Below are 22,500 nucleotides of genomic sequence, written 5' to 3'. Positions count from 1 at the left end.
CTCAAATTATGTGTTTTTCTTTTCTTTTTTATTTTGTCGATAATTTCTTCGGTTATTACTAATATCCTTAAACTTCTGTACCGAATCATTAAACCAGATTAAGGTGCGCTCAACACACTTAATTTTGGCCTGTTCATGGAAAACCTACAAGGATGCGCATACACCATGTGCGCATTCTTCGGACGCAACGAACGCGCACACGAAGTGTACGGATTGACTTCGGCAAAATCCGGAAAAAATTCGGCAGCGAGAGGAAACAGCAACATACTGCTTTTCTTTGCAGCCCTACAGGAAGCAAGGTAAATTTAGAATGTTTACGCATATTACGAATGTTAACGAATACCGTACATCCCTAGATGCTCCCTAGATCTTTGGGTTTTCTTTAATTGCTTAACTATGAAGGAAATTAAATCATTTTAATTGCAGTTTCTCAAGATGAGCTACAATGTCGGTCAAAAATTTTAAAGCACGTGCATTGCTCAATTTTGAGCATATTAATTTTCCTTTGCACGGCTTACACTGTTTTCAGGGCCAATTCGTCGGCATCAAGCTGCTCTTTGTTGGTAGTATGCAGTCAATTGCACGCGCACGGTTTTTGTTTGGTTTCGTTAGGAAGCACTTTGGGTTTGTTAAGTTTAACTTTGCCATTATCGGTAGCAACATTGGCGCGACAACAACGCGACATTTTCTCGTCGCGTCAATGTTGCTACCGATAATGGCAAAGTTAAACTTAATAAGCCCAAACTGGTTCCTAACGATGCCAAACAAAAACCTTGCGCGTGCAATTCACTGCCTACTACCAAAAAAGAGCAGCTTGATGCCGACGAATTGGCCCTGAAAACAGTGTATCGTGCAACTCTCGTCTGGTTCCAGCAAAGCCGCTTACTATGTGTAAAGGTCCTACACCCTGACACGTAAAGCAGCACCTGACCATGATATATGAACGGCAACAGACCAAAGAAAAACATTGTGAAACGGACATTTGTATGAGTTATCGAAAACCATAAGCGCTCTTGAATTCATTGCAGTAAAATAAAAATCAGTAAGCTCTTAACATGATGCTTGCAGGACAACACGCGACGTGGTAACGGTGAGGTTGAACCCTTCATACAATCGTGCAATCAATCACCTCAAACAGTTGGTTACTGAATCGCTTTTTAAATGCTGCTAGATTTGCTGCATTTTAAATGCTGCTAAATTTGAATTTCTGCCAACCGGAATAATTTAACCCGGCGTCAAACAGTTCAATCACCTGAAACAGTTGGTTACTGAATCGCTTTTTAAATGCTGCTAGATTTGCTGCATTTTAAATGCTGCCAAATTTGAATTTCTGCCAGCCGGGATAATTGAATTCCTCGACTCTCTGGCGTAAACTCGTCAGTTGGTCTTTTCGACCAAAGTCTGCAGCAATAGGTTGGATCGTACGAGTTTCGAGTGTGTCTATATCTTGTTGTTGACAATTCCACACACGAACCAATTGTGACGGTTTCCACTCTTCGAATCGTCGGTTATTGGACAGGAGTGATCCTTAAAATAGTAATAAAATTGGTTAGAGGATTTGAATTGAAATTACAAAAATTATCGTCGAATTCAATCCCAAGATGGCTATATGTTTGCCTGTCAACACGCTCCATATTGCTTAACCTGCACCTTGGGTTGACAAAGATAATATCGAGCGAAAAGGTGTGAAAAAGGGATCGCACCAGGTGTAAATGGCAGAACACCGACGCGCGCATTGTCCAGAGCAGGACAACTAGCAGTGCGACTAGTGGAAAGCCTTTTCGATGCACGCACCAGCATTTTTTTCAATCGTCAATCGATCACGGTCCTCGTGCGTACTACGTTCGTTTTTGCGGTCAGGTCGCAGGTTTTTTCGTGCAAACGGTACGTTTTCGCAGGTTTTCGCCGTGAAAAGTGTCACAAATACTTCCTCTTCACACCTTTCGAGCGTTGGTGGAGCCAAAAGTGGCATCAGGTGTCGAGTGCAAGGTTGATTTCCGTACCATGTGAAACATGATCCCCGAAACTGGATTTGTCAGGACCAGGTCGGCAGTGTATACCGAAGAAACGCAGCAGAATGCTGAAGAAGAAATTAAAGCAACCTTCGCTGCGGTGTCTGTGCTTACATTTTTTTTCTGCTGGTGCATTTGTTTCCCTCACACGCTCGAAGGCATCTTATCGACCGTTTCGTTCTATCACCAACATCTTCGGCTAGTGACGGGTTAAATAGAGTGACTGCAAGAAATACGCATCGTTTGTATCGTGACAAATAGCCACCAATCTGCTGCCACTGGGCCGAGAAAAAAACAGAAAAAAAGAAATAGCGGCCAGTCCGCGCGTTGAACGCGAATGCATGCGCAAAAAGAAAAAATCACAGATATCCGTGCGAGATGGAGTACTGAGATAGAGGACAAGGTGATAGAACGAAAGAGAATGCCCGATATGGCAGGCAAGGATAAACAGAGAAGGAGAATGATTGTGCGTTTGCAGGTCGGGTGACTCATCAGACAGGAAATTTGTTGTTTTAGGATCTCTGCATTAGTTTTTTTGTTCTATGTTGCCCTTCTTCCAGCCGTATTGTTTTGTTTTCGTCCTGTTTTTCTATTGCCTCTATCTTTCTCATACATTTCCGGGAAAGAATTATCATCCCAACAACCCTAACCCAAAAAACAAAGGTTGTGGTTGTCTACTTTCGTCCCAAAACTACAAAAAACACTCGTATGGTGTTTTTATACTGCAACCTGCTGAAAGTAAGGTGCTTACATACGGGTTTGTACATTTTTTAGATGGATACCTGTGTGTGTAAGTGGTGTTAGACACGCAGCATCTTCAGATGCCGCTCTGGTGAAAGCGTTCGTCTTCCCAGTGGTTCTTCAGGAGAATGGGAAAACCTTAAGAGTTTTGCGGTTTGAGTTTCCTTTTCGTGTCTCTACAGACGTGCCCAATTTTTTGACAAGTTTTGTTCAACGCAACGTTGTTAGGGATCCTGTTCCAAGCATTTGTTTGCACAAATTTTACCTGCCCACAAGTTTCTGCCTATTGCCAATGAGTTAACAAAAATACTAAAAAAATAATTGTAGTCCATGGCAAATATGACTATTGCTCCCCGAACCGTTCGCATTCGATAAGGTAACGAAAACTCACGCGGCACAGGGAAAGCAACGGGAATAGTTAAGAGTATAGTCGAAGCCAGTTCTACGATAAGCAGACGGTCTTATCGTGCTTTAAAACGGGGGTGGGTTGCACATCGGAGCCATAAACCGCGAGTGAAGGCGCGGCTAAACAAATGAGTTAACAACAATACACACAACCAGACAGCCCGCAAAACAGCGAGCTGAAGAAAAGTGGCGAAAAACTAGCGGTGGCGGAAAAGCAACGGAACAAGCATCTCTGTACATATCAGTGACGACGAACAAAAGGATTGAAAAGGCTCCCCATTTGTTTTTCCGATCCACCTGTCTCCCATCGCTGTTGGTGTCCTGCTGTTTTCCCCGTGCTGGTGGTAGTAGTAGTAGTAGTGTTGGTGTGAATGCCTGCTGTTTGTCCTGTGGCAGCGTAAGTGAGAGCGACTGAGAGAGTCCTTTTTGGATGCTCCCCAACGGGTCGAAAGGATTCCTTTTGCGGAGAGAAAAACGGTGGTGGTGTGTTTTTGCTGCCTCGCCGTTGTGTTTGAGTGAAAAGCGGTGCTACTTTGATGTTGATGTTGTGTCGAAGCGCACAAGACGAAGCAAGCATTGGAAGGAAAACAGATTGCAGTTCCGAATAAAAGTTTCTCCCATTCTACCGCCGCGCCAATTGTTCGCTGGTTTTTAATCACTTAAGAAGTTGTGCTTCTCGTGGATCCCGTGCCGTGCTGTACGTGTAATTTCAATACATTTCCTTCACCCATTATCCTTTGCAGTTAAATAAGCATATCAGCAGCAGCAGCTCCGGTGCGCAACCGAAAGTAGTGAGTTCAATTTTCCCCGCATAGCAGTCGAAGGATTCCTGGCGAGCTAAAACAAACATCTTCAGCCAACCCGGGATTCGTTTCCAGCGCTCGTCCTCGGTGTGACGGGAGGTTGTGGCCGCACGGGAAGCATGGAATAGATGCGTGCTTGATCGACGGGAAGACCACCAGTGTACCAGTGTCTCCGTGTCCGTGCGTGCGTGTGCGCGCTAGGTGCAAGTGAGGAAATTTGTGTGTGTGTGAGCTCTGGTGTTGTTGCGGGAAATTCTGCAATCTACGTGCGAAAAGTCCCACTGCGAGCGACGGTACTTGGGCATTCCGGTACGGTGAAGTGATTCGTTTCAACATCCGCTACTGTGCGTGTGCGTGTGCGTGAACGGTGTGCAGCAGGAAACAATGGTGGTGCCGGCGAAGGGTTTCTTGCTGACGCTGCTGGTGCTGGTTGCCAGTAGCAGCTTCCACGGACACCATCAGGTGAAGGGCGAGAAGTACGAGGACGAGGACGATTACTACGATTCGCGAGGTAAGTTATTACCGACGTTTATAAATTGAAGTCAATAACAGAAAGTATTATTGCTAGACAAATCATGTGTAATATGTTACAGATACTATTGTTTACCCAAACGTATTGCAAACCAATATTAGATGAGAAAAGAAGAAATTTATTTTCAAAATTGGCATTTAAAACAAAAATTCTGGAGATGAGAACTCCGGAAAAGTAAACATGCAAAATTGTCTTACACAACATCAAAGTAATTCACAAGAGTTGGCACAACTTTTGTACACTACTGCTTATTTTACGTATGATCGTTTTGACTGAGATCTCTATTTAGCCCATTTTAACTTAAAGCCTACCTTTATAGATGCATTTGTAGATTTATTAATCTTTTATTCCTATTCCTTCGAGAAAGCAACTTCTCAATTATTCCATGTTTCATAATAAGTCATATTTTGCACGGCGCTATTAGGTTGCCACTCGCTTTACCAATCCATTTTTGAAATTTACATGTATTTTCATTGTGTTAAACCGATTCCTCAGCTCTCGATGTTTTATATTTTGTTAAAATTACTACCCCTTGTCGAAAAGATTTCCCGATTCCCATTAAAAGCTTCTTTTCGGAGGTGATTTCCTGGAAGGTAGAAGTAGAAACAACCGCCACAGTAAGTCTCATTAGCGCGTACCCTAGGACCGTGGGTTGCTTAGCAAGGGAACAAAAAAATGTATAGCGTGAAAAGCGATGGTAATTACCGTGGGGACCCATAGGGATGCTCATTAGATCTACACTCTTCGGGGAATTTAAATTTTCGCCCCGCCTTCCTGCCCAAAGATACACGGTGTGCATTTTTCGGTTTGGTATTCCGTTTCGTTTTTCTAAAACTGTCCCGCTTACCATGACGGTCCCGCACTTGGACCCCAACGCTACTCTAATTAATCTCCGGTACATTTCCCAGCACAACCGTGGCATTTAGCTAGCGGAGGCTGGTAGGCAAACGGCGGTTGGTCAGCTAAAATGGGCGCAAGATAAGCATTTTATTTGCATTGGTCTTCTCGTTTGAGTAAATTCGCTTGCTATCAGCGAGCTATTCTTGGAAGATATGAACACCCCGAGCACTGTTGCATTGGAGTATCTTCGAAAAATTACTGATTTCCCCAAAATGTTCCCAATCGTCTTTGCGCTGCAGTAAAAGCAATACGCGTCAGCATGATAATTGCAAATTAACACAGAATGGTGAAAGCTGGTCTTTTTCTTATAAACAAGATCTTTGTACCGTACCGTAATTCCCCACCGATACTGCTGGTCTGGTACGCGACACCGCTGGAGTAGCGTTCTATTTATTCGTAATCTAAATTCAGTCAACTAAATTGAAATTCCACCAAACGGAACCGTGCGGCGGGGGAGAGCGTCGGCGACTGGCCTCCGTTTGACCCTTTTGCCAAGCCGTTCCGGTGAGCAAGAAGCTGTGCCGCTGCTTCTGCTGTGTGTTACTTGTTGGCGGGGCAACAAACGTCAGGACTGCCGTTTGCCTTTCTTCCTGGTGGCACCCACCACGTTTGATGTCGCCCGGACGCCATCGTCGGTCTTGTTAAGAGAAATAACAGATTGGTCTTGTTTCGGGCTTGTTTGTCTTCGACGACGAAAGGTCGCAGTTGTCGTGCTTTTTTTATGACCCCGCTTGAACGACTGGCAGAGCCTGAGTTGATTGCTTTCGCCGTGTTGGTGTTTCCAGATTGTCCGTGGAAATGGCAGAAGTTTGCGATTTTTTAACTCTTTGTTTTGTGCCTTCAGTATTTTCGCATTTATGCCATTTTTAATAATCTTCTTTTAATTTTTAAACGCTTGGAACTGAAATCATTTTACCGTTGGACAAAAACATTAATCAAAATTAAAATATTCACAAACATGTATTTTTATTAGTTCTTAATTGTTATTTTTCTTTTGCGTAGTTTCTGATACATCATGGCTTCTCAGTTCAGCATCTCTTTAATTCATCCGCTTAAAAAGACTCCAGAATTAATAGAAAGCATTGAAACTAGTCGAGTCAAACCAAAACTTTTGAAGTTCAACCGTTCCGTTCCAAAGGATAACAACGTGTCAACGTTCGAATCCGATTTGCACGAACTCCATCGGGACACGATTATTGCTCCCGCTCAATGCTGCAAGTAATCCGTCAAGGCAGCAATAATTGCATAGTTGGGACGTGTTCGAACCTCAACCAGGGCGCGATCGTCCACGTCCCTTCGTACCACGGCGGATGTAAGTGGGTTTGGTTCGGTTGGTGCCTTTTCCGTAAGTCAAACAATGGGTCCTTAACATCCTCACCCTTGCTTCTGCGCAAAGTTGGATGGAAATGGTACCGGACCACTCTTGAAAATCACGACGTTTAGCGGTGCCGTCGTGAGGCACGGCGATAGGGTGTATGAGCTCCAGCTCGGTAATAGGTTCGTGGAGACTTACCTGAATCGCTCTCGATTGAAGTTTCTTTTGCATCGTTTGCAAATAACTTTGGGATTTATATATATAGCAGATGTACCTTCTTCCTGCGTCATTTGTTTATCCTTTCGAATCGATTGTTCGAGCTAGAAATTCAAATCTGCCAAAACACGCAAGGGTATCTACCGATGTCTGCAGTACAAACCTATTCTCCTACGGTTTTTGTCCATCGCCAGCAGGACTTCTCCCCATAGGGCTGGGACAGGTTTTGTCGAATGCTTTTGCTACATCACCGCCGATGTGTGCTCATCGAAACACGAACCATGGATAGCATCATCTTTAGCTGTTTGGTATGTATTGCGCTACGTTGGTTGTTTAAGGAGCGATGGCTTAGTGGAGGTTTTTTTCCCCACCCGCCAACGATTTGCTTACTTGAACAGCAATAAAAATAAGCTTTGTGACAAATTGAGCGCGCCAAAAGGTGTGACGTTTTATTGCTAGCTTCGTCTCGATAGTACCCTGTCGTGTTTATTACCCGGGGGGAGAAACTACTATGGAATCAAGTATCGATCGCGACGACACGGTCTGGTGGTGGTGCGTTTCGCCGTACAGGACAAAGGTTGAACTTTTGACACGGCGAGGAAAGTGAGAGGGTTACAAGCGTTTTTGCAGCGAAATTTACCATACACTCTTGAGATATGTTAAAGTTGAAGATCATTATTGGTGGGTAGTTCAGATTTTGATTCATGAATGCAAAATATTCATGATGCTTTTAACAATAGGTTAATTAAGCTAAAAAAACTCACTAAAATGGGAAGAGAAGACCTCCTGTTTCTGGTCGGTCCATCGACATCGATCAAGAAATCATAAAGATTCATTAAAGATCCCTAAAAGCTTCATTCAGGTTCATGAATTTTTTCAAAAGATTCATCAATGATTTGTGATTAGAATCGTAAAAGATCCATGAATCATGCTGAATTAATCTTGGATGAAAGATTCAAGTGAAGAAATCTCGCCAAAAGGTTTGTAAGGCACAACTCCAGATCATATCCTTGGTACGTGTGATGTATAGGAAGTTCCAGTGGGTTGAACGTAGACGTTCGCTTTCAATGCTTCAGTGCAGCTTAAAGTGACCTACCGAGTGCCTTCTCATAGATTCGCACACGATTTCATTCATTTGCATGCTTGTGTTACGATACTTGTTTGCCGAATGCGCTCGAAAGGTGCCTGTATAAGGCCTTGCACAATGCACCGCAGCCTTACCGTTGCAGCTAGACATTCAACCCTTAATCTGCAATAATCTTTCACCCATTCCTCATCGCTCCCGCCCGGCTCCTCTCCATTGTTCAACCCATCGTATCGGATTTTATTCCTTTTTTAAACGCTAAACACCACTCTCGCGGTCCTTCATTCTGCCTGCTGCCCGTTCAAGGACTCACCTGCTGGGCATGCGGCGTGTGGAAGGTGTTCCCCCCAGGTGTTTGTGTATGTGTGTGTATGATCCGAGTTGGTGTGTTTACCACTTTGAGATGGCGTGATCTCAGCCCGTTCCGCCACAACACACCGTACCATTCCGAGAATGGATTGGTTTCGCAAGGGTATTTGTGCGATACGTGTTTTAATTTTTAAACAAATTGCGATCTGTGCATAAATTAACATCATCATCATCATCATCCACGCGCGGCGTCATCGCTACAGAGTTGATGAGTGATATGGAATGGAATGCTTTCTGTTCAGCATGTTCGGAAGTCGGCTTGAAACACCACGACTGTACAAATAAGAGCCGGTAAAAATAATACCAAATAGCTAAACCCATTAGCCGTTCTTATCCAATGAAAATGGATAAGAAAAACCCACTTACCAAAGGTTGAAACTGAAACCTTCAATTCATTCATTCAGATGTATGCAATGCATACAGCACTAAAATCGTAATCAAGCCAACATTATGCATTCAGCCACCTCAAAAAAATAAAAAAAGGTGTAATAACAATGCTTTCCGAGAGAAAATAAAAACAAAAGCAAGAAAAGCAGGATGTATAAAAATAGTTGTACAAATTGACGGAAAGTTTGGGTTGGGCGTGCTCGGGAATTGGAGCAAAGGGATTAAGATCGAAACTGGCACTGTAAAAAACCCCGTGGTAATGTGAGGTCCTTTTGTAACAGCTTTTTCTTACATCGCCTGAAGCGTTTCCAAAGCTTTCGGTTTTTTTTTCGAATTTGTGTTTTCCTATTTCTCGGTTGGCTTCTATTTTTTCTCTTTTCTAACCACCGCCACCGTTTGTGCTGCATATTCTTATCTTTATGTGCATCGAAAGTTGTGCTTCCTTTTTTTTAGATATTACTAAATTGCACAAGGCACGAACGAAATATATTTCGACGCGGCTGCACAAATCCCCAACGAACCAGACTCGACTTAACGCCTTCTTATTATGCTCCGTCCGACGGTTCGGTTGTGGTGAAAACGCCCCGGAGTATGGCTGTGTTTCGTCCGGTGGACGAAAAGTTGATTATTCCTTTCCTCGTGAAGGAACACGATGCACCCAAGGGGAAGGTTTCTTTTTATTTTTGTCTTTCCACTGTCGTCTCGCTCTCAGCTCTTCGTTTGGTCCATTGTTTCCTCTTTCCGTAGGATTTTGTGAATCGTGCCCTTTGCATGCATCCTTTTTACCGAACGACTTCGTTTGCCACTTACAACCGGGCATGTTGGTCGCAAAGGACGAAAGGCCGCACCGCCGACACCGCAACCGGCAGCAATCAGGGATCAGTGGACAAACAGCTGGCGTTTGTTTGGGGGGCCAACAGATGGCTGCTGAATATTCATGGAACTGGAAGCCAAACGCGCAAAAGTGGCCCTCCCGCTATTTTCTATCCTTTTCAGCACAATCGACAACAACAAGTCTCCTCCTCCGTTCTGACCCTTAGTCGCCCTTTCCGGTTCATTGCTGTGGCTTCATTCCGTCGGGCGTATCCGGCGGTTGTGTCGATCGCGCACGGAAAATGTGTGGGCATCAGACAAAAGTTGTGGTGCACTTGCAAATCCGGGCGAAAAATGGTGCGCCCAAGTTTCCTTCGGGTCCAAGCCACCAATCCCATTGGTTAAATTCGCATTTATTGATTGGATAAAGATGATTTTCGGGGCTTTGCTGTCATATTTCTGTGTAATAAAAGGGCATTGGCAGCGGATGTTTGTCAGTAGTCGTGAGCAATTTTGGACGCTTTCCACTTTTCCTCCCGCAAATCCGCAGATGAAGTTAATACGATTGGTCTTCGGTGGCTTCGTCATCTGCAGTCGAGCCAAAATATAGCCGGAGACGCTTTGTGGTGGGAGCTCAGTCTAAATCACTCCGGTTTCTGTTTCGCGGAAGTTTGTCTTTTTATGGGAAGCTAAACCGGCGAGTCGTAGGCGGTACCATCTCTGTTTGGAACGTCCACCCACGTTTTCATGGCGCCAAAGTTGGTTTGCGAATGGGCAGAGCCAAAAGCGGAACATCTCACCACACGCATTTCATATAAATTGAAAATCAAACAACGTTGAAATATTTTTTTTCTCTTTTAAGTACAATATCAATTTAGACATCTTTAACTCGTGGAATTTAACAATTGATCAGACCAATTTTAGTAAACTTTATATGCTATTTCTGATCTTTGTTATATAAATTCTACTCGACTTTTTAATTGACACATTTTGAAGCTCTGGCAAGATGCCACGGTTGGATAAAATGAACCGCCACGTTTTCTTTACTGTGTTAAGCCACTTTACATAATATGAAATAATAGAATATGTTCTTTGGCATGTCTAATACATCCTATATAAATCTCACAGCTGTACAAAAACATTGAACAAAGAAAACAGGTTAAAGCTAATTATGCCTGAAATCATGTAACAATTCCGTACGGTAGTCTAAGATTATCATCACAACTGTTAAAATGAAACAACTTTTAACAACTTCTAAAATAAAGTATTGCAATCAACCAAACATTCATCCAGTGTTCAAGTAGTTATCGAGAAGATATTGAAAAGATTTGGATTCATTTTTGTCACAATCTGCTTGTAGAGACAAATTTAGCTAGCTACTAACTCACAATTGTGCGTTAATTATTAACGGGTGTGTGTTTTGCTTCGATATTTAGGGTATTTTGCCACACAATTCAAATTTACGCGTTGAAAAAAGTACTCTTAAAATTTTTCGTTTTGGTAACAATCTAAGAGTTTTATTGGCGTTTTATTATTTTTTGATGGCAGAATAGAATAACGAATCGATCTGGAAAGATTAGTAGGAGTAGTTTTCTAGAATGGACTGCGTGATAAAAATGTTCTACCTAAGGTGGGCATATTTCCTCGTATTGCCTTACATCAATATATGGAAAAACGAAAAGAAGCTTACGGAAAATCTATTAAACTGTTTGTTTAGTTCTATTAAAAATACTGCCATACATACGTCTTGCTGACAATTTTTAGGTAAAGCTAACAATTGGTTTATGTAATCGTTTAAATATCGAGTCAAAAAGCGGCGAATAATGAACCAAAGGGCAGAATACGCCTCAACACTTTCGTCGTCGGTTACATTTGTCGAATCTAGGAAGTGGAAAATGTGGTGGGCATTACACAACATCGGTAACCTTTTCCATGGCTCAATTTCCATCACGCTTTTGCGCACAAGCTGCGATGGCAACGCTACACTTGCATTGGTGGTAATTGGTGGCCGCATTATCCGATACCGCAGCAGCGTTCGGCACAGAGGACCCTACTGCTAGAGCTTACCACAGCCCCTTCTACCATCGCACTTTGACGTCCAGGATAATTCCTATCGCACTGGCTCTGGGTAGCCGCGTATCCTTGGCCTACCGGGCAGAAACTCGAGAAGGGTGAGGCCATCAGGACGGCCCATCCATCCAACGAGATGATGGGGCATCCTTTAGACCCTTAGAGCGAGGATTAGCACCGGATACCGGCGTTCAATATCGTACGTATGGCCCAGATTAGTCACGTTTTGCAGACGGTTTCGCTTGGTTCGGGTGGGGTGTTGGTTCCTCCTTGCTAGGTACAGCGCACCAACGTCATTCGACTTTTGCCGAAGGAATTACGTGAGTCCTGTTGAAATGCAAAATTAACCTCTCGTAACGCCGGAGCGGAATATTTTCTAGCACCAACCCCGAGTTACGATAGCGGCCGGCACGAGTACTTTTCAGCATAAGGAGCTCGCAAGGTCAGGTTTTCTGTAAGGATTTCCTTTCTCCACCACCTCCACGGTTCGGATAACCATCGCACGCGAATGAACCGGAATGCCTGGACCAGAATGGAGCAGATGGTATGGCAGGCGTTTGCTTCTAGGTTTAAAGATGATGGTCTCTTGTGGAAAGTGCTTGCATAGAATTGAAATACGATTTTCCAGCATAAAACACACGCTCAAGCTCCCTTCCCCACCGACGCACCAAGGCCGCAACTTTTCCGTCAACCCGGAGGGAGAACCTCGTTGATGTAAGGGTTAAAATTTTAATTACAAACTTCAAACCCCTCGACTAGAAGCTTGCCAAATCAGCTTTAGCAAAATGATGGTTTCACTTTTTTCCTACTTCCATCGAGGTTGGCAACATTTTCATCAAGTTTTGTTTATTCCTAGCCCACGGTTGGCGGGGTGAGACGCTGGGAGTTTGTGATTGCAAAACTTTCTCCTCAAGTGTCGCCACTGGAACGAAAGCCCAACGCCGACTACTAGGACGGGGGGACACGACCCGGGCTAAGTATTCAGAATTATACCCAAGGGACGGTGACGGTGAGGCCCTGAGGCGTTGCGGCGTCCTTTTCGAGTAATTTTTGCGGTATTAAAATGTGGATGTAGCGTCGGTATTCTTCTTGATCTTGCGAGCATTCAACTTCGCTGCAGGGTGCCGGATCATCCCTCGCAGGATTAACATTCAACACCCTACTTCCTCCTGGGAGGCTTTCGATAATTGCTGTCGTAAACAAGCACCCTCCCTTACAAGTGTTTCCTTTTCGCTTCTCATCCTCCTCTGTGGTCTAGAGCTTCGAGGCTTATTGGTGGATGAAATGTTTAAACATCAACATTCTCTACCGTCTTCGGCAGCGTTTGATGTTTTGCGCATCGTATCGGGCGACTCCCTTCCTTCAGGAGGTATGCGCCTGGTGATGGAGGAAAAGTTTTGCTCGCCCGTGCAACGGGGTTTCCTATTTGCATCAATTTCGCATTTTGCACCAACGGCGAGGTCACCACCGGCGGCGGCGAGTTCTCCGTGTAAAAGTGTTTGGTAACGAGTGCGTAACCTCATTTTCATCCCGGGGAGCCGAGCTCGTTGCAGTTTGCAAGGATCCGATACTTGCTTAATGAGCATTGGCCGGAGACATTCTGAATATTGAACAAGATCCTGTTTCATTTACTTAAGCCCCAAGGGTCCTAGTGGGAAAAACAATGTTTCTTGTAGTTCATAAGCAATGTTTGATCACAAAATGTATAGAGGTGGAGTGCCTGGCCAGCTTCCATTAAAAAATGGTTTAACGGAGTATAAAAAAAAATGCATAAATCGTTGGGTCATAAGGGTAATTATATGTAACAGCGTTGTGAACTAGTCAAATTTGAGTCGGATGGAATTATGTTTATTAAAACGCATTAAGAGGATAACATTTCAAGAATCTATAGTAGAAGTCGTGGAAATTGTTGCCAGATACGATTCTAGAAATCGAATCCTGGAAGCTCCGATATATTTGATTCCAAATCCTGGGATCATGAATTAGGATTCAGATCTTTTGTGATCCAGACTCAGAGTCCGGACTCAAATACCTATGGGAATCATGTCTAGCATCCGAGGATGGGATCTGGATTAGTCATAATTGGAATTCTAAATAGAGACTTGAGATTTGGATCCGTCCTTTGTCAGCTGCCACTACAAAGATTCGGAGCAGGCTCAAAGGATCGATTCCGAAGATGGATCCAGATCAATTGCGATCGGATGTTCTGATCACTCAGAAACTGGTTAGTAAAATAAACTGAAGCAAAAGCTGAGCTTCATTAATTGTTATAATTTTAAATTGTTTTATAAAACTATGAATCGTCGTATTTAGATCGGAATATGGGAATTCCACTAATCGGTTTCTGAAACGTAAGTTTCTTGAGCATGCCGGACATTTCGTACCGTTAGCGACGGTGAAAGAAAGCACTTCGAGAGCTCCAAAGTCCGTATGTCCGCTCGGAAAACGTTTTTTTTATCTCTCCACAAAAGTTTTTACAAATAGCCTGGAGTACCTTTTGTCCCCTCCTCCACACCTCGGTCCAAAGTACTCTCCGGAACACTCTCGGGAAATATTTTTCCCTCCGTTTCGCAAAGAAACTCGCTGATGGGTTTCCACCGAAGAAATAGGAAACTTCAACACAAACTCGAGTTGAAGGTTCTTATCCGAAAATGCAACCCTCCTCCTCTTTTTCCTCCCCGGAGGGCGGCGTAACGGAAATGGACATCCAAGTAGTTTTGGAGCAAAACGGAAAAACGATTCACTTGCCAAACTTTGGAGGTAGATGAAATGGTAAACGAACAGCGTTAGTCGGGTTTTTCTTTCTTCTTCAAGAACTAAAGAAGGCTGGAAGCAGAAAACAATTAGTAAAGAAAGTAATACTGTGTAGGAAATCGGTGGTAGGGAGGGGATATAGGGGGAGCAGAAGATTTTAATGCAACGACATGTCGAAGGTATCAGCATGTTTGAAGACACGGTACGTCGGAGTTAATCTTTTGTTGTACATTATCGTGTTAAGTCCACTTTATGTTCGGGCTGAAAGAGGCTGCTCAAGATCCACACGCATACACACACACACGCACGCACATTTATATATAAAGACAATGACACATCTCCACTCTTCAGCCCCAGAAAAGATTAGATCTTCTTGAGGCCCTTTTATAACTTCTGCGGCGGCGGCAAAAGGAAGAAGCGAAGGAAAAAGTAAGCAACCGCCCGAGGGAAAGTTGTCATCTCCGCACCACTTCCGTTCCGTGCATTCGTTGCAAGTTGATCTTTTTTCGTGTTTAAAGTTTGCTATCAAAAGCTGCTCTTAAGGTGGAGTTGTATGTATGTGTGCGTGCATGTAGCTTGCTGGATGTTCGTACATCTAACAGACTTTTCCCTTCACTTCCGATACGATCGGGTGTTTTTTGCCGATGAACCGCTGCAAAGTTGCGCTCTCGAAGTAAAACGTCACTGTTCAAAGCAAAAGGATGCAACGGTATCTCTTCTCCACGTGTCTTCTTCATATTTCCACCCGCCGGTGCCCGTGTTCATTTGGGGCTTGCGAACTTTGGCAAGTGACCCCGGTGTTCTTTGCGTCCCCCACGCGCGGCGAAAGTTAAACGGGCGAAAACTTGTCATTTCAGTTTTTCCCCGAGGGACCGAAGACATCTTACCACCCATCTTACGAGATGTGATGGGTTTCGGCTGCGGGAGGGACAGCTCATTGAATTTTTTATCCACTTTTCGACTCTCGCTCCCTTGGCCAGCGTTACTTATGCTTCTTTGAACGATGCTTATCGATAATTTTCCTCCTCTGTTCTAGTTTTCGTTGTTTATTTTATTTTTTTATGACAAAAAATGCATTCTTATCACCAGTTTGGAGTAATGGAGCCCAGGTGATCGCAGTTTGATATTAGTTTCCTCGCTCTTGCAGGTGTCCCGAGCGAATCTCGTTACGTTGGGTATTTCATAAGCAAGTTTGCCACTTTAGCAACACTATTTCTCCATTAAGTTGCAAACAAAAGTTCATTTATACTTCAAATGTAGAGCGTGATAAAAAGGGGAAAAAACTTGTACCCCATAAGTAACTCTCTCGAAGGTCAATTTAGCAGCAAAAACATAGAAAGAGAGAAAGAGAGAAGTAAATAGCCCTTTCGGATCAGCGTGGCCAAGGGGGAAGAGGTAATTTAATTTATCGCAACAAGAAACATTCCGGCCCGAGCATTCAGAGAGAGTAGTGTGTCTTCCACGGGCCATGCTCCATAAACTCTGCTGCGGCATAATAAATCGAGAGCCGCGAATGGGGTCTCGAGGATGAAAATAAATCATTTCAAAGGCGAAGTAAAAAGCTGGATCAAGGATGAAAAAGATGCCAAAAAATGGTAACATTTTAGCCATTTTGGGAAAGCTTCATCCCTTGTTGGATCTCTGTGCAAACACAAATACACACACCAACACACAGCCAAAGGCGAGGAGGCGCGTATTGGGAGATCTGATTTTCAAATGGTGTGTAATAAAAATTAAAAACAGTAAGATAAGAAAAGAATGAAACACACCCCCCACGGGTGGCAGGGATGGGGTATTGCACCTGGATGGAACTTTTGGCCCTTTTTTAAAAAGGGTTGGTTCTGCAATTCGCGACTTCTGGGAATGAAAGCGAACCATCGCTAGCCCGCCTTAATCTCGGGATGAGGCAAAGGTTATCTGAGATTAAATCAACACAGCAGAAACATATCCTCCGGTACTTCGAAATCCGTGCATTCGGAAATGGGGCATTCTTCGTACTGTCTCCTTCTCGCTTGCAGTGTCGTTGCAACATGGAAAGCTGTTCCGTGTCCTTCCATGTGAACAATGGAAGTGAAGCACGGTTTATGCTTTCACTCGAAGAAGCAGCTCGTCCGCCATAATTCAATGTAAATCCGAGCAGAAGTAGCTTGCTCGCGTGGTAAAACAATCTCCCCCTAGCGGAAGGCTTTATTAAAAACGCTGACGCTGGCCAGTGTTTGATGCACCGGAAAGTTCTGCCGAGAGCTTTACGAAACGACCGGTTGTGGCACGATTGCGTTTTGCTTTGCGCTTGCTCTGTACGAAACTGACTGCCTGGGATGATGTTAGCCCTAGAAGGAAACGTGCAACCGTGTGCAACATTTGGAAGCTTGGAAGGTGAATCCTTAAGTCCCGATGCCGCGGTAATGGTTTGTTAGAATTCATTTGGGGCCTTTTGTATTATATTCTCTACAAGCTTTTCCTGAAATACCATCCTACCTGCCCAGTTGGACACTATCATTTTCGCTTTTATACCAGCGCCTTCCTTACTTTATTCAATCCTTTTCATTACCCAAATGACGTTAGCATGACGTTGAGCTTTTGTGCTGCTGAAAACATCCGCTCCAAAAGCAAACGTTATGCCGCCGCCGAGGATACTGGCGACGAACATTAACTTTTTAAATCTGCCTTGTAGTTTTCGTTTTGTTTTTGTAACGCAAAATCTGTCTTGCTTCACTCGCTTGTTCGTAAAGCGATTTGGTTCGCTACTTCCAGCGTCCTGTTCCCTAATGGCTGTGGGGCCGCACGGTGGGAAAAGTGGTGGCCTTTTTGGAAAAAATCAGAGTGTTTGTATGTTAACCCCTTCACAGTCTCAGTGTTTTTTGAGATGGTAACATGCCCAAATTATTGTCTGATAGTTAACTAAGAAACACCTGCGTATCAATTCAACACATTGCTTGATGTTCTAGCTGTGCTGTGGTAGAAAGTTGCTTAAGTCTTAGAATGTAAGAACAAAATGAAACGGCTCATTTACAAATCTTCATTTTAATAGACGAATAAAAAACAAAACAATTGCGCGCCAAACAACGTCTTAGTAGAAAACGAAATCAATTTCCACTGATCTCGAATACGGTACGAAAAATCGTGCAAGTCATAAACAAAACTGTTATAGTTCTGTTCTGTTATGTAATTTCGTGTCCGACGGGCTGAAAGTCATATGTCAGAACCAGATCCATCCATTTGTTGTCTGTCACATCCATTTGAGCGAAAACGATATGTAGGTGTGCGGGCCCATCAAACGGTGCCTTTTGCTGTAAAACGAATTAAAATTTTTCTTTGAGTTTCAGCATGTTATTTTATTATTTAGCATATAGCATTAGAGCATGGGCATAATTTTTAAGTATTCAAGTACTATGTTTTCAATTTAATAGCTACAAGAAAGCGAGTTTTTGTTGGAAAACTAAGAAAACCCGAAATTTTCAAATTTTATAAATGTTTAAAACGTATCTAGGAAATTTTTACTGCATGCAAATGCATATGTAAACAATGCAATTTGTATTTGAATTTGCACGTTTAGGAGATATGGGCACTCGCTGTAAGCGACATAGCTTCTTCAAATATGACGTTAAATTCTTGCATTACGTCACTTGACTGCATCAACTTTTTACATGTTTTTGAATCAGTTTTAGATTAAAACAATCAGAATCACTAGGAAATTCATCAAAAATATAAAATTGTTATTTGTTGTTCTGCGTTATCCCACTGTGGGCCGGTTCGCTGTTCGGAGGCATTACTGTGCCCATTTGCCCGGCTGCACTGATTCCGTTCGGTAATGGTAGCAGATTCCGCTCTGCAAATGATTTTTATTTCTTCTCTTTGCTCTCTTTGCACGTTCAGTGATCCGGTTTTAGAGTCATCCTGTAAGCCCAATGGATTTTTCCCTTACTTCTTTTTGTTTTCCTCCGGCACGGTTTCAATTGCTGTCCCTTCTCCTCCGTGGCTCTTTCTTGAGAGTTGTTTTTCCTTTTTTGGTTCCGCGTGTATTTGTTTTTCCTTTTTCTATTCGCTGCTTCTTGCTGCTCGTCAAGCACCCGTCGAAGTGCATTCGGTACGTCGAAGCCGTCCAGCCGATTGGACGATTTTATGTGTCCAGTTCGGTCAAGTATCTCGTGTGTTGGAGAGGAGAATCAGGTTATAGTCTTCTTGGCTGACTGGTGTGGCGGAAAATGGTTGCAAGAATGTTTTTATACGGATTCCATAAGGAGTAAAGACATGTTTAGTTGCATCATAAGAAGAAGAAGTGTCAGTTCGTTTGGAAAACTTTAAACATGAACCCCTGACCGATTTTTTAATGCATATTACATATATTTTTAATATTTTTCATACATGTTGATATCAATTTCCTGTAAAATTAACGCATTTCGTTACAAGTTAAATTTATAATCGGCTTATTACTGTCGTAATGATAAATGCATGAATGTTAATGCCTTATTTTTTAGTTTCATTCAGGAATAATCATTCCTAGATGAGTTATTCAGATACAATAAATTGAATCTAAATTATCTACCTTAGTTTAATGATAAAAGTATGGTTAATGGCTAAAGATATGTACAGATTAAAACATTTTTCGCTTTTCCTACTATGCTATGTCCACTTTCCACTCTTTAAATTCTGCACGATTATTTGAGTTGAATTTGTCTAATATGCCTTTTAATAATTTCCATGAGAGTATGCTATTCAAAAAAAGGTAAAACTAAAACACACGCTACTGATGAAGTTATTTGCAATAGCTCTGAAACCAAGCGAAATATAAGTTTAAAAATGAGATCACATACTTTAACGGTATCGTATAATGTTGGAAGCTTATCAATCCATGCTATTTATTATAAATGCAATTTATAAGCTATTCGCCAAGTAACGTGGAAACGCTCGACATGTGATAGTGTGTTCTTCCCAGCCAGCTCGGTGGAAGTGACGGTGGAGTAACCACTATCGTTTGACATTTTGTCTAGCAGACTCTCGTACTCGTGTGGGTTCCGTGTTTCCCGGTGCAGACTTGCTCATCCGACCGGTATTTCCTGAAGTCTATTTCTTTTTCTTCTACTTACCATTTCCGTTGGACCTGGTTACAACCAAAGGACTGTGACGGTCGGTCGGTTTCGTCCACTCGGTTCCATTGTTGGGGGTTGAGGGTTGTTCGGTGATAAGCTTGGAGAGAATGATCCAACCTCCCTTCCCCACATGGGATGTCAAACGGGGTAGCAAAGCGTTGGAGTGTAAACGGTAACTGGAAGACTGTCACCATCGGTTCCTCTCTACACACCAACGTTAGTGCCCGAGTTGTTGGTAGATGGAAAAATATATCTCGTTATTTTCGTATCAGATCCAGTAGCGGGCAACCCCGATGCATTAGCGAGCGACTCGGTATAAAAGGCGGAGGTGTGCTAGCTTGCCCGCCGGCATACGATATGGTTTTTGCCGAACGGGAACATCAGCAGCTAGAGTCAGTCTGCACATGGGCGAAAAAAAAAACAAGCGTGCGTGTGAAGATGGCCCCATCATCTTTCTTCTTCGTATTCCGGCATGGACCGGTGAGTGCTTTCCCGTTCTCCGTCGTCTAACTTGACCTCCACCACAGGTAACCACTTGATCCTAGAGTGCAAGCTCCTGTCACCTTCCAAACCCAAGCTACTTTCTCGTTCTCGCAGCTCGGAAAAGCTACAGGACATTTCTAGCGAAATATACAATTTTCTACCGTAAGCTCCTTTCGTGCTGAGTTTGAAGAAATTGAACCAACACCACAACACTGTTTCCCATAGTTGACTCTTTCTTTCTATCTCTCAACCGCTCTGTATGGGTCTTCCCGGTGGAGTAACCTTCAACGCGGGTCCCCGAGCTAGGCGAGCTGCTGTCCTCCGTGTGGTCCTCGAATTAATCCACCCCCTGGCAAATGAATGTGACGCAGATAAAAGAGAAAACCATATCGGTGGAGGAAGAAGACATTCCACGCGCTTTTCTTCTGCCACAAAAGATCCTGCACTCTACCGTAATAACGTTACGTGTAACGTGGGGTAACGAAGTGAACATAAAATCCTGACGATCATCCCCGCCCGTCCGTTGTTTGTTGTCGTTTTCTTGGAACGAAGGAGCGGTGGACTTGTTGCTCGGGGCAAAGTTAATTACTTTTAGCCACGACGTTAAATGTTCCACACATACACACACGCACATCGCTCGAGGGGCAATATGGCGGATAGATAACGCAGCCTTTGACGTGGTAACGTTTTGCTCGTAACGCATGTCTCTCTGGCCCAAGTGTGGTTCTTTTTTGTCCCTCCCACCCTAATGGCAGCATTCATTCCGCAGCGGACGGAAGCTCGAGCGCTCCCGCCATTCGGAGAGATAACGTAAAGAAAGTACCATTAGTTGCTTCTGCCTTCCCCTTCCCCGGTCGCTACGTTCGTTTCTTCTGCACCTAGTTTAGTCTTATATTTTTATCATTATTATTCTGACCGAGGAAAGCTTCGTCGCTCTCGGGTTTTTTTTTTGCTTTTGGTGACGAGGGAGGTACGGGACCCTTTTTGCCCATTTAGCACATTGTCAGGATTTGTGCGGAGCTGGCCCGAGGTGCGACTTTTTGCTGCCGGCAACCGGCCAGGCACTCCCAGGACGCCCATAGATATATAAAGCCACTTGGTGGCGCAGGATCTATGCACCACAACGCCATTGCCTGCTCGTTCCCTGATGTTTTTTTTCCTGTGGGTTCGCATTTTTCTTACCTACTGTTTGTTTAATTTGTGTAAAAGTTATGACCCCCTGTGCTGGGCGACAACCCGTCTAGAGGCGACACAAGGGGTAAGCATTCAGTTATCTTTTTAATTAACTCCAAAGGATACACATGGACCGGAGCTCACCGGTTAGTGTGGCCTCATTGTGTGGTGTTGGTTGAAGATAGCTGAATGTTTGTATGCGTGAAACACCCGGTAGTGAATGTAGGTAGGATTTGTCATGAGGGTTAACAAGAATGCTCCCAGGCCGCTTGACGCTAGTGTTGATGATGATGACGAACAAGGATCAGTTTCAGCCACGGCCAGTTCGTGTTTTTTTTTGTGCTATTAATATCCGGTTTGCAGGTGTTGACCGGTCGGTATCTTTCTTTTTAAATAGTGTGTGTGACTACTTTTTTTTTAAAAGGATTAAAAAACGATTCCATAAGCCACCCAACCGCACTTTTGCTACTGCTGCAATCATGCGGAAGCGATACCACCCGTCCAAGAAGAAGGCTTTGTTGTTGGTTCCTTTATTAATTTCATTGTAGGTTGAAGGTGACCGGATAGGTTGGACTCTCCTCCGTGTGAGCCTCGTAAGTGATGGTCCGTCCTTTTGTGCCGGCGGGCGAAGAAAGGTGTTCCGTATTGTGTAGGTGCGAATCCTTTTCTTTCGAGCGGAGATGATTCTTTTCAATTCTTCAAAGGTCAGTTCTTTTAATAGATTTGTTGGATGAGTCGCTATTTGCCGGGGGAAAATGGCCTTTCATTGGAGTAAGGGGGTTTACATCGATTTACACCTGGTAAGAACATTTTTCCGTTTCATTGGAAACATGTTAGTCATTCAATGGATAAATATTACCTCAGGATGTAGAAGAAATTGTGTTATATGCAATTTTTAAATACAAGTAGTAAATCTTGATTTCGTGTACATTGCGTGTAAAGCTATAAATTTCCACCCATTTTTGGCACAAATGTTGGTAAATTGCTAGTAAATTTGGCATTAAAACAATGGACAAATTTTATTTGGCGATAGAAAATCAAAACAACGCAACATTATCTAATGAAGTGATTTTACTATAAACTTACACCAGTTTAGTACTTTAAAAAAAGGTTTGACGGTGACATTACCATATACATAGCCATATCCGACAACACTATGGTTATTGGCATTTTTTCAGCTCTTAAAGATATCCTGATGCTGATTTACTCTTTCAAATGCATTTTTACCCTTTGTGACAAAATGGTAAAAAATCCACATTAGCGAAGTTTGGTAAACACGAAACGGCTTACAACATCAAACATGTTCACTCCGCAATATAGCTGGAAGTGAGAACTAACCTTCAGTTTAAAACA

The 22,500-nt window shown here is 43.3% G+C and overlaps 1 protein-coding gene across 1 annotated transcript in view; it reads left to right on the top strand.

The window, feature by feature from the left end:
- The first annotated feature begins 3,912 nt into the window (after positions 1–3,912).
- LOC131282207 (calsyntenin-1) overlaps positions 3,913–22,500 on the top strand; it is an 85,231-nt gene continuing 66,643 nt past the window's right edge. Inside the window, exon 1 of the mRNA XM_058311618.1 lies at positions 3,913–4,472. Coding sequence (XP_058167601.1) covers positions 4,346–4,472 — 127 coding nt within the window. The 5' untranslated portion in view covers positions 3,913–4,345. The remainder of the gene's footprint in view (positions 4,473–22,500) is intronic.

The sequence above is a fragment of the Anopheles ziemanni genome, chromosome 2 (assembly GCF_943734765.1).
Source record: "Anopheles ziemanni chromosome 2, idAnoZiCoDA_A2_x.2, whole genome shotgun sequence".
Taxonomy (NCBI): domain Eukaryota; kingdom Metazoa; phylum Arthropoda; class Insecta; order Diptera; family Culicidae; genus Anopheles; species Anopheles ziemanni.
The sequence above is the reverse complement of the archived record's forward strand: the minus strand, read 5'-3'. Positions and strand labels throughout refer to the sequence as shown.